Source organism: Harmonia axyridis, chromosome 1 (assembly GCF_914767665.1).
Source record: "Harmonia axyridis chromosome 1, icHarAxyr1.1, whole genome shotgun sequence".
Lineage (NCBI taxonomy): Eukaryota > Metazoa > Arthropoda > Insecta > Coleoptera > Coccinellidae > Harmonia > Harmonia axyridis.
Window position 1 is genome coordinate 71146143 of NC_059501.1, and position 16672 is coordinate 71162814.

At 34.3% G+C, this 16672-nt stretch overlaps 1 protein-coding gene across 2 annotated transcripts in view; it reads right to left on the reverse strand.

Annotated features, from left to right (window-relative positions):
* Window positions 1-439: 439 nt before the first annotated feature.
* LOC123671145 overlaps window positions 440-16672 on the reverse strand; it is a 52806-nt gene continuing 36573 nt past the window's right edge. For both annotated transcript variants that reach the window (XM_045604841.1, XM_045604840.1), the window contains exons 4-5: window positions 10427-10481; window positions 440-623 (exon numbers count right to left, since the gene is read on the reverse strand). In XM_045604841.1, the coding sequence (XP_045460797.1) occupies window positions 579-623; window positions 10427-10481 (100 nt within the window). In that variant the 3' untranslated portion in view covers window positions 440-578. The remainder of the gene's footprint in view (window positions 624-10426; window positions 10482-16672) is intronic.

The following is a 16672-nucleotide window of genomic DNA, read 5'->3' on the forward strand; positions in this document are numbered from 1 at the left end:
AGGGTGCGACATATTAGGATTGAAATTTATTGTTAGTTACTAGGTATGAATAGGTAAAACATATTGGACAGACTATCGATATTTCACACGCCTTTAGTTGCTTCAACAAGTATATTCCTTTTTATATTGTGTAGAAACCAATTTCTGAATTCATTTGGCTACGCGTGCTTCATTTACACATATATATCATAAAATGCTATTTTGATTCTAAATATTTTCAAAAATCAATTTTTCAGTGAAAACGTAGGCTTGATTATATTCAACCTACTTCTTCAAATATTTCAGTATCAGTCTGCAAATTTTAACTTATACCATCAAAATAACCGTTTACCAATATATTAACCCAATTAACTATATGCATTATATAAATGTCAAGATAATACAAAGTAATCTGAAAAAAATGTTTAATAAGAATTAACAGAAAAGAAAAGGAGATAAAGAGAGGGAAAATGCTTTATTGTTGAATATAATATACTATTTTTTGACAGAACAGGTAGTTTGTAAATTCGAATAATTCATGCTGATTGTCTACAGAAAAGAAACACAAATTGAAGAATAAAAGTCCATGATGTAAGTTTTCATCTTCTTAAAGCAGAGTAGTCACCATTGTCCTCGCTTTGGTACTGAAAATAAAATATTTAAATCATTCAATGTGTTTTCACTCCATAATATCAATGGTGTTCAATTCGTCTTTGAAATTAATTGACTGGATTCGTAAGCTCAATAAATAAATGCATGCTAGAAAAAACGAGGAAAGTAATAGCGTGTAGTTAGATTTCAAGCACTTGTTCATTCATGCGACGAATGCACCATTAAAGACCAAAGAATTATTTATAGGTTTATCCAAAGGTGTTAAAGTCTAAAGAATAAAATACTGATTACTATGGTCAATTTCAAGTTCTGAAAACAATTAAGATTAATGCAATAGTCGGATCAGAAAGTCATTGAGAATTAGAAACCTTATCATATCAAAGACAAAAAATAAAAACAAAAATTTTCAAGTTGAATTATATTTACATATACCCTGTTTATCAGTAGAGAATTTTCATAATATCATAATCCCAATTTTCGGAATTCAAATAGGCCAAGTTCTCTAGTCTGACAGGCATCACTCGAACTTGGGACACCCTATACATAAAACAGGTTTTGTCATTTCTAACTCAAAACCATCCTCACTTCAATTATATAATTATCGGTTTGTCAAGAATAGAAGAATAACAATCAGAACATTTAGATATAAGTGTAGTGACTCTGTTTTTCCGAGAGGTGAGGTTATGAGTAAGGCCGCCGCGTTGCAGCATAGACACCTCTCCACGATGGAGTGGGGGCGTGTCTTGGGCAGAGATAACTGGCACAACTAAAGTGTCCACTAGCGATGTAAAAGGGAAAAATTTTCACATCTAGGGCAGTGAAAATCCTCATGTAACTATTGCGTGACCATTACATCCACAGATTAAGATTCAATTAGGGAAGTATCGTTTCTCTGCGACTTAATGGTCTAATGTGCCCCCCCATCAGAGCTATTGTCTCCATAAGTGAACTACAGCTCGCCTTCTAGTTCCAGAGTTCTAATGAACCCTAGTATCAGAGAAGGCTTCAAAAAGACGAATTCCTCACTTCTTGAAGACTCTTGTCCAAAGTATTTTTTGTGTTGGCTAGCAATGGCGAGGCATCTGTCACCAGGTGATCCGAAGTATCTTCCTCCTCCCCATAAAATCTGCACTCGTAGTTTTCTGCTAGACGCATTATCATGAGGTGTTTCCTAAGGTGACAATGCCCTATGAGGAATCCAGTGAAGAGGTGTAATATAGTTTTGCTGAGATCCAGATACTTCTTGGATCTCGCAGTGTTAAAATTTCGAAGAAACTTTTTGGAATAATCCAAAATCGGAGTATTCCACCAGAGTGTTTCTTTTTCGATTTTTTCCTTCTCCTGAAACTCTTGCTTGAGGTTCATTTGCCTATAACACAGAAAAATTCCGGGCCGTTGAAAGGAGTTTGTGCTCCTTTTCTGGCAAGTTTGAGGATCTCTTCATTCCCTCTAATTCTCGAGTGGCAGAAAACCCAAACTTTTATTCAGGGTTCTCGGCCTTACAAGGCCTTGTAGGCCTGCAATTTGGTCTAGTGAAGTGATTGGATCGTACTACTGTGAAAATTACAAAGTGACTCTCAAACCGGCTATTCTCATTGCTATAGCCAAATGATAACCAATTTTTTTGGCCTGAAATTAATGATATGGAATTGGAAGATAAGTGGATCCAGTAAGATGGTACAACCGGCCACACAACAAGACCTATTTTGGCTTTATCGCAAGAAAAATTTTCGGACAAGTAAATTTTTTCCATATTCGGCTAGAATTTCCTCTGGTTCTGGTAACGCAATCAAAATTCATGCGCCAATTACACCTTTGAAGCCTACTATATCTTCAAATCCGGCGTAAGGGTGACAGTGAAGCGACCAACTCAGGTGACTATTTGAGGGGGGCAATTCGGTCCAGTTTGCTAGCCGCCTCCTCATATTTAATTTATGTTTTTGTCAGCAGAGGCATCGAAAAATTATCTGCTGGATATGCCAAAACTACTCGCACCGGCCCTTTATATCTTTAAACAGTTATGTGGTCTTCAAGGATGCAATTGGCGTTTGAATGATTGAGCGCTCAAAACCTCCAGATTTAACTTCAGTGCTTTCCTCATATTTATATTGATAGTCATTCTCATTTCTTCCATCATATGTATAGGGGGAGTTTGTGATGAAACAGATATACCTAATATTTGCAGATTTTTTGTAATGAAAGGAAGATTGATGTAATAATCGAAATAATCGTTCATTTCAAGAATTGAGGACTCCAACATCGTTCGAGTTACGTCACCAATCTGTCGTCTCAACGGTTAGTTATATCTGAGAATCAATTATCATCTTATGGAACGCTTCCACACGTCCACTTTCCCTTTTCTTTAAAAACCAGCCGTTGCACATTCCAGAAAGTGGAGTAAGTCCAATGTCACGATCGAAAAACGAGAAGTTAACCTTGAAAGAAAGTACGGGTAAGAAAATAATGACAGTGGCGTTAGAAAAATCAAACGCTGGTTACTCTCACTGCCTGTGAAAGTTTAAAATCGTATTGCTATTGAATTACTCTTTGGTTGATTGAATTTTGAGACCTACGTGCCTCACTACCGGATCTAGCTATCTCTTCAAATCGAAAGATAATTTACAATTTTACATTTGAAGTAAAATTCAAAGGGTAGGGTGCTCAAAAATTTAGTGGGAGAATGATAGGAACCTAGGATTTGATGAATTGCTATGAAACTCCAATTCAAAAGTGAAAAAGCACTCTCGTCGATTCAGAAGCCTTCAAACGTTTGTTCTTATTCGTGCAATTTTTTTCACGAACCTAGGTTATCGCCTCAATATATTGTTACCGCTGAACACACATCTTATGTCAAAACTTTATGAAATGCCATGAAAACATAAATTGACGTATTGCTTTCATCACAATTTAATTCACATCTTGTTTGGTACAATTTGCTGTAGAAAAATCCTTCAATAATATTAAGAGTACCTATTCTTCTAAGGTTGGAATTCTACCCTTTTGATATATGCTATATTGATCGGCAACAAGATAGAAACGTATTCTCTTTCAGATGAAATCGATCTTTTTTGAAAAAAAAAACAAATTTTTATAGATAAATGCGTTTTCTCACCATTATCAAATTTTCCGTTTTTTTTTTAATCTTGGAACTTGGTGTTTCTTTGAACCTCCCTGTATAAATACAAAAAATTAAAAAGAGTTAGTCTGTTCCCTGTGCAGAGGATTATCAGATGAGAAAACCTCGATTTTTTCCATTTGGGAGTTTATTTTCGTTCGCAAATGCTGACCATTTATTTATTGCTCTGAAACCGGTCGAGATATTCGAATAAAATTTGGTAGGTTTCAAGAAAAAATTATAACGCAATTACTGACATCCAATTAAAAATTTTATGATCATTGGCGTGTATATTGGTAATAATTTCGTGTGTGAAACATTACGAAACGTTATCCTAGATAATGATCACCTTTCTGAGTACCTAATCAAGATGTGAACATCTTGGTGTTGTTACAATTTGGTCAATTAAAGAGTGTCCCATCTACTTGCAATTTTTTAAGTCCAATATTCAAAAATGGTTACAAATCGCCTTAGTGATCTACAGCCAAAAAATATTTATGAGTTCTATTCTACACCTTATTCTACATCTCATTCGGAAAAATATACGGGGTGTTCGGTACTTAAAAATCCATCCATTTGCAGATTCATACCGTACAAATCTCTGACCTGACAATAATAGATTCAAAAAGAAACTCTTTTCTAAGACCTTTTATAGAGGGATTTGTATTATTCCTTACCCTTTATTATGCCTTGAATTATAATGGTCGAAAAATATTTTTCAATGAGGAACACTTCGAATATAACTTTCTTTTCATTTTTAAAAGGAACACTCCGTACATTTTTTCGAGTATGATGTAGGAGTAACGTGTAGAATAGTCAATTTTTAATATTTCAACCACCATTCTACTGTATAATACCCTAGCCAGACCTCATCTTGAGTATGCCTCAGTGGTTTGGATGCCAAGGACAATCACTAATATTGATAAAATTGAGAGAGTTCAAAAAAGTTTCCTCAAATACTTACATCTAAGGAAAAATCATGAATATCCCTTTATGAAATCATATATATATCCATGTTACAAGATTTCGATATGTGCAAATAAGAGAAAAGAAGAAGGTATAATGCAGTGGTATGTTTGTTCAAAATTGTAATTTTATTGATTTTATTAATTTCAAAACTATCAAATTGAATTTAAGGATGAAAAATAAAGATCTCTTTTTTGTAAAAATGATGTAGATATATTTTTTGACTGCTTGGAAATCCTGAGGGGTTAATTTTTTTTTAGGTCAAATTAATTGTTTGAATTCTGCATTTGTAATTACCATATATCATTGGTGTAGGTGTGGAAATAAAATGAATAAATAAATAAATGGTATTCATAAACATTTTGTGATTGTAGATCGCTAAGGCGATTTGAAACCATTTTCGATTAATTGAACTTAAAAAATTGTATCTAAGTAGCTCGGACATACTGTAAAAACACCAAAGAACAATGCTTTCAATAATATCTCATATTAATGACTTCTCACATCTTGACTACTCAGAATTGTGATAATTATCCAGTATAACGTTTCGTATTGTTCAATAACGGAGATCAAATGGGAGTTTTTAGATGCTAGTGTTTTTGCTAGTGAACTTTCGGTTCAGAATGACTATGAACTATAAATTATAACATACCAATAATTCAACAATTTGACAGGAGGCCACTTTCCGTAATAAAGTGTACTGTTTCCTTTTTAGGAGAATAGTCTTCACCTAATGTGTTCATTGAACACATTCGGAAGACTCTGAAATAAACTGATTTGTTACGTAAACAGATCAATGCTTTCCTGAAACACCTGGGATTTGACATTAAACAGATATAACGCTTGAAAGTCCTTCAGAATAACATCAGATTTTCAGAAGGAATGTCAGAACAGCAATATTATTCCGTTCGACGTCATTCCTAGAACCTGAAGCTTCACTCCATTCCTCATTTTTTAGAAAATTAATACCGGATCATTTACACAAATGAAACGCAAACAAAAGTGCGAGACTAGTTCATTTCCAAATGGAGTCAACCTCTGTAAGCAGAATACGATGACAAGGGCAGATAAAATTATAAGGCGAGGGTTTCACTAAACCCCTGGAGGAAATTAAATTTCTAGAACTCTACACCTACTCTTAACTAACATCAAGTTGACAAATGATAATGATTTCGTGGAGTTTTTCACCGAGTCGTCATTTCAATAAGTTTATTGTTGAAGAAGGCAATATGAACTAGTCGATGGAGCGGATGAACTTATTAAAATTCTCATTTCTTCAATTCCAACAGGGTGTTCTACAGCCTATATGACAAATTCCGGCAGATGGAAGGTATGCTGGTTCTAATTTTTTTTCCTATTGACATAGGTGCAATGAGTTCTCGTTGAGAAGATGCAGCATTTGAAAAATAGTTATTTGCTGTGAAGGGAATCCCGAAATCAAGAATCTATTTTTTTCTCAGTTATAATACGATATTCTTTTGCCACGAAAAACTACGATTTGATACTCTATTTTTTTTTGAGGGAAAAAATGACGATTTAATATTGAAAAAATAAAGTACCAACTACAAATCACAATAGAATCCGTAAGTAAATAAGTGTGACAAATTTCAGGGAGTGATTCTGCATGAAAAAAAAAAATGATAGTTCAAATGAAAGGACCATGCAGCAGCCTAATTGAAAAATTTTCAACGGCTGATTTTTCTTATATTATAGAATATTACCTTCTGAACAAGAAAACCTATGGGTCCAACTCAATCTTATGACTAGTTTTCGAAATACAGGTGTCAAAGTTGAAAAATGGTATTTCTTTAAAGTAACATTTCTCGTAAGAAAACATTTAATATACAGAGTCTCCCGTAAAGACCACGTCAAACCAAGGAAGAATGTAGATCAAAGGATACCCCCCCTGCTATGTTAAAATTCCCATTATAAAAGTCTTACCGTTTTCGAGATATTTTTTTTGTTGGAACATAACGAATTTTTGCCCCTTTCAATAGTTTTGTCCTTACGGTTGGTACAATCGTTTTGGTTAATTTTTCCAGTTAAATATTGCTGAAGAATGATTTTAACGTTTACATTAAAAATATCCGTCGAACATTTAAAAGGGGGGCTATAAGAAAAATTTTTATTGGAAATGTAGTTGCACATAAACAATTGCCATTGTTCACTAAGTAATGCAACATCGAAGATTTCTTAACTGAATTGACAAACTTGATTTTGTCAGAAACGTACCCATTTGGATAAAAACAGCCATATCTTTTTTCTTTGAATAACAAATGACTTGTGTGATACCTTTTTGAAATCACTATAAAATAGACAATTTATTGGTGTAATGTGCAGCAGTAACTCGGTACATATGGTTCCACTACGATGGGCTAAACTTCATGAACAAAATAATCCACTACCAAAATTTTCAATAAAAATATTCATCTTAGCCCCCCTTTAATGTAAACGTTAAAATCATTCTTCAGCAATATTTTACTGAAAAAATTAATCAAAAAGATGTAAAATTGCACCAACCGTAAGGACAAAACTATTGAAAGGGGCAAAAATTAATTATTTTCCAAAAAAAAAATATCTCGAAAACGGTAAGACTTTCATAATGGGAATTTTATCATAGCAGGTGGGTTATCCTTTGATCTACATTCTTCCTCGGTTTGACGTGGTCTTTACGGGACACCCTGTATAAAGTAATGAATTTAGACTGGTTTTTACTAAAAATAATTGTTCATTCAAAATGAAATCCATTTAGTTCGTAATTCATCCAGCTCATGAAAATGTCATCATTAGTCTTAGATCAAACACACTATTGTAATGTTGAACAATATTGGCTCTGCTATGAGAAGTTATTGAGATACACGGGGTAATTATAAGAGGGGCGATCGTTATTGCAAAAGTTGTGTACAATGAAAACATACACAGTAAACACGCTAAATGACACTTTATCGTTTAGTAATTGTTATTTTGTCATTGTATAATAAAATAAATTGTTCGGGGTGTCCCAAATTAAATACTCACTGAGAGCATGTCAAGAACTATAAGACTCAGAGACAAAATTCTTCAAAGAGATAAAAGAGATCGGGCTCTTTTATCAAAATAAGAAATCCGATAATAGATATCTTGATTGGATCTCGAGGTCCAGGGCGTTTCTTAAAATATGAGTTTGAAATATTCCGCTATATCTATAATTCGTTATGAGTATCATACGAACCATAAAAATTACTGGAAAAACGTTCTGGAATTTGGTTCTAGAGGAATGCTGCAGTAAATGGCTAATCAATGAGCGCTCCTATTCTCTTATTACTGAGGTTGGTCAAACCGTTCTACCACGTCCAATTGTAAGGAAGTTATATCCCCTTGGAATCCTAAGTAAAACACTCTGGAGTCACTTTGGCCTTCTGGGAACTGCGACCAAATTGATATTTTGTTCTTAACCCTACCTATTCTCTCAAACCGAGAGAGACCGTCGATACTATTGAAAAACCGACGACATCCTTAGGAAACTTGGCTATCACTTCGTGAGTATTCCGAACTGACTGTCCCATGTTCATAGGCCAGTCAGCCGAGGACATTTGCAAACTATGTGTTTGGCTGTCTCCAGCTCTTTCCCACAGAGCCTGCAGATCTTATCTGGCGACTAACAAAAAATTTATATAATATATGCAAAAGTATCCTGTCAGCAGTCTCACCATAACCTGAAGCTTAGCTCGTGGTAGCTTCAGGAGCTTCTTGGTATAGGTCGGTGAAAGCACCACAAATTTTTCTTCTTGAACGAAACCAGTAGAGTTCTTCCAGAGGGTTTTTCTATTGTCCCATTTCCATTGTTTGAATCATTTCTTTTTCATACCCACAGAAAGGCTCAGGACCAACAGGTGTCTACCTTAATGTTCTTTTTGAAGTTCATCGGCATTTTCATTTCCTTCAATACTAAAATGCCTTGGTACCCATATTAGAGTTACTTTATTCCCTGTGGCCAATTGCTTCATGGTATTACTGCACTCCTAAAAACCCTCAGCTATATGTATGATTCCGGGAACCTCGGTGTTTCCTGGCTGTCCGTAGTGCCGTAGTGACCCCTTTTGAGGTTTCTTTTGAGTCACTCTAGGGCGCAAGTATATACAGCTAGTCTTTCAGTTTGCTATTTTCATTATAACTTACGCTTCAACGTGTCGACTTCTCGCGCCCTCCGCAACAAAGTTCAACAAGTTGCGGATCATTCGAAATAAATTACTCAGCTCCGCCTTCACCGGCACCCTGGTATGTTTGCAATACACAACTCCATCTTGAAGCGAACATACCATCGTTAAAGAAACTTCTTCATGAAATTTATCTTAAAACTCTCAGGAAAACGAAAAATTTCAACAAACCATTAGTGAGAGGATATGGACCAATCTTTCAACAAATGCAAGCGTCCAGAGCTTTCAAATCTAATATTTTGATGACTCTCAGTGAACTGCAGAACTCTATTACTCAATACCATCCTCTTCCCCCTAAAAGGCCCCTTTTCAGATTGAAATGAAGAAGTCTATGACTAGTATATTCCAAACAGTAAGTTAGGTTTAGTTAGTTTAAGTCTGACGCTGTTCGACTCTTCATGAGGTAAATTCCCTCTGGTTTAACATAAAAAGAATCACACATGTCACCCATACGATTTGATTCACTCAGCATTTAGGCTGATGTGTTATTCGAAAACACAGCTTGATATCAACAGACTTAAAACTATCGAAGAAATTAAAGCTAAAATTAGATAGTGAATGGAGTCGTGGAAGAAATACTTCCCCGTGTATGCAGAATGTTATTGAAAATATTACCAAAAGGAAAAGCGTAATATGTACCAACAAAGCTGTGAATACAATTTACCAAATGTGTCGTGCATAAACCTATAGTGACTCTGCATGCCCGAAAGGTGTCGTTGTTGGCTTCTCTTCACTCTCTAGCGTTCAGAAAGAATCCCCGAATTTGTGCAGAGTCACCTCTCCACAATTTTATTAAAGGGTGTGTCTTGGGCAGAGATCGCTAGGTAGCCCAACTGATGAGTCCCCATGCTATTTGGCTTGAGAAAGTCAAGCCAAAACCCCAAATCATCTACTTCATAATTTGCCTTGTTTTAGTAAATAATGTTTTATCGCTACTTTGAATTCGTTGCACCCTTCATACAATTCTTTTTTATTTTGGTAGAATATTAATATCAAAATTTCTTTACAAATTGTTGGATTCTCATACATATTTTATTTTGGTCATGTACAAAAAAATTGGAGACATTTTTGGGTATCAACTTTCATGAGAATGAAGCTTCATGGCCGAATACTTGAAATGAATTTAAATAATTTGGGTCAAATATGACGAGTATCTCGCTGAAAAGCTAATTCCAAATAAGCTTCCACAAACACTAGCCCTCGTTTCTTGTTCCAGAAACGATCAGAAATGTAACCGTCTATTTTTCTCGAAAATCAATATTAGATTTCGATGTATAATTGAAGAAACGACTCGAATTTCATCTTCCACCTAATTCAGTTTGCTGAAACGCCTAGGTTTCAATTCTATTGATGATAACTTCCCAGATGAATGTACCCCATCCTTAATTGATTCACAAAAGCGTGTACTGGGAGAAAACTCTGTTATAAGATATCGAGAATATGCTTGCAAAAACTGAAGAAAATTGCCCAATTTCCTCGTAATACCCCGAATCATTTCCTCACTAAGATCGGTTGGATGAAAGGCTGAATGAACAGATCGTAACAGTTTCTTTCTCACCTGAATATCGAAGTCAAGAGGTGTCAGATGACCGGTTTGTGCTCTCTTTCCGTATCTGAAAAAAAAAAGAAATATCGGTTTAGGTTGTAGGGAAGTTAGTTTCCGCATATAGTTACATAGGTAGCAATGATTTATTAATCCATAAAATATGAGTATATTAATGTATTAAGAAGAAAAGAAAGTAATGTGGAGTTGGTCATTATTGAGAATATAATATTGTGCTCAAGTTGGAAATAAAAGTTGCATAAAAAAGATCTGCAATATCATTAGCGAATAATTATAAATCACTCATAAACAAAGCAAGTAAAAGCTGAACTCTGAGATAAGAAGATATAAAAAAGAAGTCAAGGTCGAATTCAGTCAATATGGCTAATTAATACTTAAAAATCCTAAGAAGTTTTCTCTCAAAACTTCGATGCTGAATTTTTTGTCGAATCCCTTCATATGAATACTAATACTTTTACATCGACCTGGGATTAAAGAAGTTTAAATTTATATAATCATTCAAGTGAACACCTGAAAGGTGAAAATTTTTCCTGGTGAATTCCTAAATTAAAACTTATTATCAAATTATCAATTGATGAACTTTACAACAAATATTTATGAAAAGCACTCTCATTCAATTCATTATATACTTGTTTTATTTAATCAAGATTTTGATGAATATTCCAATAATTTTTTTCTAAACATGCCTACTTTTACAAATTGAATATGAATCAATTAGATCAATTTTTACTACAAATTTTTGAATATTACAATGTTTCTGATGACGCTATCATTGCAAAGTTCTTCACGAAACTTCAACTCGATAAGATCTGAGAGCTCGAACATATTAGGTACCTACATATTCCTCTTCAAATGTTCTTCTTGAATTTTTTATGTTGTTGATTATGTGAACATATCGAAATTCTTCAAGTTGTTATTTCATATCAACACTCAGAATGTAAATTCCATCAGTTTTGTGTATTGTTTTGTGTATTCGAGTATTTTTTTAATCACCTTCTAAAATTTTTTATGGTTCTGGTTGAGCTATCAACTCGAAATCTTGGACGAGGAAAGAGTAATATATTTGGGAGATCATCTTCTCAAAAAGAAATCATTAGATTCTTCAATTTTTCAATCGAAATATCAGAATGATTTCCTATTTTCGCAGACACTAAAATTAGTTGATACTCTCGTCACATTTCAATAACTGACACTTGAAATTTAAAATCTTCAAAATACAATCTTGATTTTAGTGCTGTCGTTAAAAAGGCCAAGAGAATATGTTAAGTATACAACTTTGCTTCCGCCGGGAGGTGTTAATTTTCTGCTTCAACATGAAAAAATCTACAGCTGAGGCTCATCGAATGCTCTCAAATACCTATAGTGAGGCCGCTATTAGTGAAAGAACGTGCCGAGAGTGTTTTCAACACTTCAAGAACGGTGATTTCGAAGACCAGCAAGGCGGTGGAAGAGAGAAGGTTTTCGAAGATGCAAAATTGGAGGCATTACTTGATCAAGAGTCGTGTCAAGCGCAACAAGAATTGACAGGACGACTGGAAGTGACTCAACAAGACATTTCAAAACGCCTGAAAGTTTATTACGTGAACTACAGGTATAGTTTAAGTCATGGGAATGATTCAGAAATAAGGAAATTGGGTGCCGTACGAGTTGAAGTCGAGAGATGTTGAACGGTGTTTGTATGCTTGTGAACAGCTGCTTGCAAGGCAGAGACGGAAGAGATTTCTGCATCGCATTGTGACTGGAGATGAAGAATGGGTTCATAACTATAATCCCATGCTTCGACGTAAACGGCCAAACTGAATATTCACGGTTCCAAGATCATGCTCAGTATTTGGTGGGACCTGCTCGGGGTAGTGTATTATGTTTTGAGTTGTTAAAACCGACTGATACAAATACAGGCGAATGTTATCGAAGGCAATGAACGCGTTTGAGCCGAGCATCAAAAAACCCACAGCCGCAATACAACGAGAGATATGATAAAGTAATTTTCCAGATCGACAATGCTCGCCCCATGTTGCGAAAGTGGTCAAGACATACTTGAAAATGTTGAAATGGGAAGTCCCCCACCCGCCATATTGCTCCTTCGGACTAACACTTGTATTGATCAATGGCACACGACCTGGCTGACCAGCACGTCCGATCTTATGAAGTAAAAAACTGGATAGGTTCGTGGATCGCTTCAAAAGATGACCAGTTTTTTCAACGCGGGATTCGTACGCTGCTCGAAAGATAGGAGAAATTAGTAGCCAGCGATTGACAATATTTTGAATCATAAATGTGTAACCAGTTTTTTACAATAAAGCCTCGAGTTTCGGAAAAAACGGCGGAAGCAAAGTTGTACGCCAATATGTTCCTAACATTTAATTTCTGCATGAAATTAGCCCTTATAGTATGTTCAAAATAATTTCTGTCGTGAACGATGTATTTTCGAATTGATTGATCCAAGGCTAAATGTTGAGTAAGTGTAGTAATCTGAAAATTCATTTTTTCAATTATCTTAGGACACACGCACATGAAACAAGCTAGCTTGCTGTATTATTTAATGAGACATGTAGTTTTCTTCGATCGATATTAATCAAACCATATCAATAAAATTCCCTGGACCAATACTCGCATGTTGGCTATATTGAGAATCATGTGATTTCCTAAAGGACACTTCTACAAACAATGGAAGTTACTTCGAGAAATTGAACAAAGCACACATTAGATGTTTCACGGATAAAGCAAGAGATTGGCCTCTGACCCAAGAAAATGCCGGCGCTTGCTGTAGGCAAGCAAAAAGCTGAATTTTTTCAGGTTGCGGCTTCATTCAATTAACCACATACTGTTTTCTTGTAATGACCAGCATTTTGATCAAGCGAACTGGAAATTGGGCTGAAGATAAATTAAAAAACATGAAGGCACTAGAATTATAATTTTCAATCAAACTTCACTTATCCCAAGGGAAATATATAATCTTGAATGGAATTAGCGCATCACTTGCTAATTGAAAAAACTTAAGCAATCAATATTTTTGCATTTGAACATTTTTTAGCGGTCGTTGCCCGAACGGTGTCCTATAATTTTGTAAGGATGTCTGTAATTTTCAAATTTCGGGCCGAGAATGGTCTCAAATGATAGTGTTCGACTAACCGATGACGAATCCGTGCCCAAATTCGTGCCAAGTTGATCGCATCAAAAAATAGAAAAATTAAAGGAAAATATTGAAAAAAAAAACAATATTTTCATGAATACTGAACTGAGGGGTTGAGATTTTTATTGTAGATATACAGGGTGTCTCAAACTCGATGCTAACCGAAAGCATCACAAGAACTATAAACTTAGAGAAGAAATCTTCAAGGACCTCCGATCTCTTTCTTCGAGATAATAATATTTCAAGAAGCAGATAATAGAAATCTTTATTCATTCTTAAGTTACAAGGCGTTTCTGAAAAATTACCGTTACAAATATTTCTCATAATCATCTCAAGTCGAAAAACTCAATATCTTTGAAACGACATTTCTGAAAAACCGGGAAGGGAATGATTTTCGACAAATCTGCGACTCAAAAACAGCGTTGAAAAATATTGTGTGTCCCATTTAAGACTACCATTTTTCCTCCATATTTCTGAAACGGTAATTAATTTCTAAGATATGTTAGGAGTATCAGATTAACTATAAAAATTACTGAAAAAACGTTTTAGAATTTTTCGAATATCTCGAACAGAAACCAAGATATAGCGAAATGTTTTTAACTGAAATTTCCCAGAAACGCTCGTAACTGGACATCGAATCATGATATCTATTATCTGCTTTCTGATATCTAATTTTTTCAATAAAAGAGATTGGGGTCCTTTAAGATTTTTTATCTGAGTGTTATAGTTCTCGAGATGCTTTCAATGGGCATGGAATTTTGAACACCCTGTACAATGGCAATTACAAACTCCGTGCGAATTTCAAACTAATCATATCATCAATGGAAAATTAAAGAGGAAATATCCAATTTTTTCGTGACACCAGATCAGATCGTGCTAAGATTTGGCAAGATTGGAAGTGCTGACAGAAATGATTTTCCTAATCATTAAAGAAAATTCTTATAAACATGAGTCCGAAAACAATTTTTTCGAGATACAGGGTGTTAAAGTTTGATTTTTTTTTTCAGATTTTTCTCATAGCACTTTCCTTCCACAAGATACTGAAATTAGGGAAAGATATGCAAGTTTTCATCATGTGATATGCTAATTTTGAATGTAAATTGACAGAGAGATATTTTTTCTGGAACAGTGTCCGCTTCCTGAACTTTTATTGAGTCGGTTTACAATAAACACCCAGTATCTGCAAAATAAAGCGTTTTTTGGGCGCATATCTAAAACATTTTTTTCTTAAATTTTCCAATGAATCACTCATTCTCCTTTGGTCCTCCAATTCTGGAGTATTATTAAGTAGAATTCCAATTTTCGGAGGCATCTTGAAATGATGCTTTATGTTCCGTTTGTACTCTCTATTAATTTAGTTTGCTGTTTAGTTATTGTAAAATGCTTCAATTTTATCTCTAGAAATTTGGAAAGCAACACATAGCTAGTAGGGTTAAGTAACCCAGTAAGTTAATTCTAGGATGTTCTAGTGAACATTCTCATTATCTGAACGAGAAGTAGAAACCACATTCAGATTAGGTATATTCCCATTTCAATAGAATAGGAAAAAAATGTAACATGCAGAATAACATAACAAATTTTACACTACGGTTTATAATTTCCCCTTCAAAAGCGGAATACCTAGACATGTATAAATAAAATATGAAAATAAATACAAAATAACATTTTAACGCATATCGAGAGGTTGGATTTGAATCCATTCATTCCGAAATCCGGTTAAAAATTCAAATAATATCATTCAATAGGTCTATGCAGAAAACAATATGTATTTGGAATCATCCTAGTAATCCATGTAATAAATTTCATGATTGCGTGGTAGGAGTAAAACTTTGGACGTCTAACGGATTTTTCATTGGATATTTGAAGTGTAATTAGGACGACCATAAATTAAAAAAATTTCAAATAATTTTCCGTGAAAATCTATCGCAGAAAAAACTCTTTCATTGACAATCGCAGTCCGCTAATTGATTTTTACTTTTATAATATTTATCCAACATGCAAGTCTTAAAAAAAAAGAATAGAAGTAATTGGAAACGATATATCAGTAACTTCATTCAATTTTCATGAAGCATTCGAGAGAGTTATCTTTGCAATGATAAATTTTTGGATAGTATCGCTTCTCCTTTCTAGATGGTGTTGATGAACGTCAAATCGGATTTGGATAGAAGTCCTACTATATAATCTACATGTATATGTACAATTAATGATCTGTATCGCCATCTTACTGAATATGATGAAGAAATAATTTTATTGAATTAAGAGTCTTTAATTTTTTTAATTTTTTTGACACCCAATAAATATAAAATTGTTTGTAATTACTGTTCTATTATTTTCGGCCAATTACTGAAGTGGTTCATTCTGCTGCAACAATATAATTTGTTATCGTATGAACTTTACTGTTACCGGTTTCCGCAATAGTATAGAGTTTTTTCAATAGAAATAATATAATTTGAAACGGTTACAATACTGTATATTATTTTTTGACTTTTCTCATGTCATTTGTGTTTAGTAGGTAGTAGTGCCATTCAATCATTGATAGATGCACGCTTAAACAACGTTTAGAAATTTAGAAAATCCAAAATGATTGCCTATCTAGTCCCCAGTAAGCAATATATCAATCAAAGTAAGAGAATCCATTATTTTTCTAATAGATGATTAAGTTATCTCTATCTCGAGTTGTATAAATCTGATCAGGTTCCACTAGATAGGTTAGTCTTAGAAAGACGAGATTTCTACCTAATAAAACACAGTGGCGACAATTCGTTCAAATTGAGCCTCAAAATGGAGAACCATATGGCTTTACCAAGAATACAATTAAACTGAACTGACACTTTGTCAAAATTAAAATTATTGGGTATGATGGTATTTGATTTTATATAGAACAACTAAAGAATACTACAGTCTCTTAAAATGGGCCTTACATTTCGAATAAATCCCAAAAATCAGATAAACGGAGAATGTAAACAAGAAGCCGCCATATTTAGGCTAAGCCAATCAAAAACGAGACCACGCGTATTGCCACTGTGGTTTATTAAGTCACTGTACAGATTTCGCACTACAAAAACATTGGTGACCAATTTGTGATTAGTTGAATCAGTTTGGTTTGA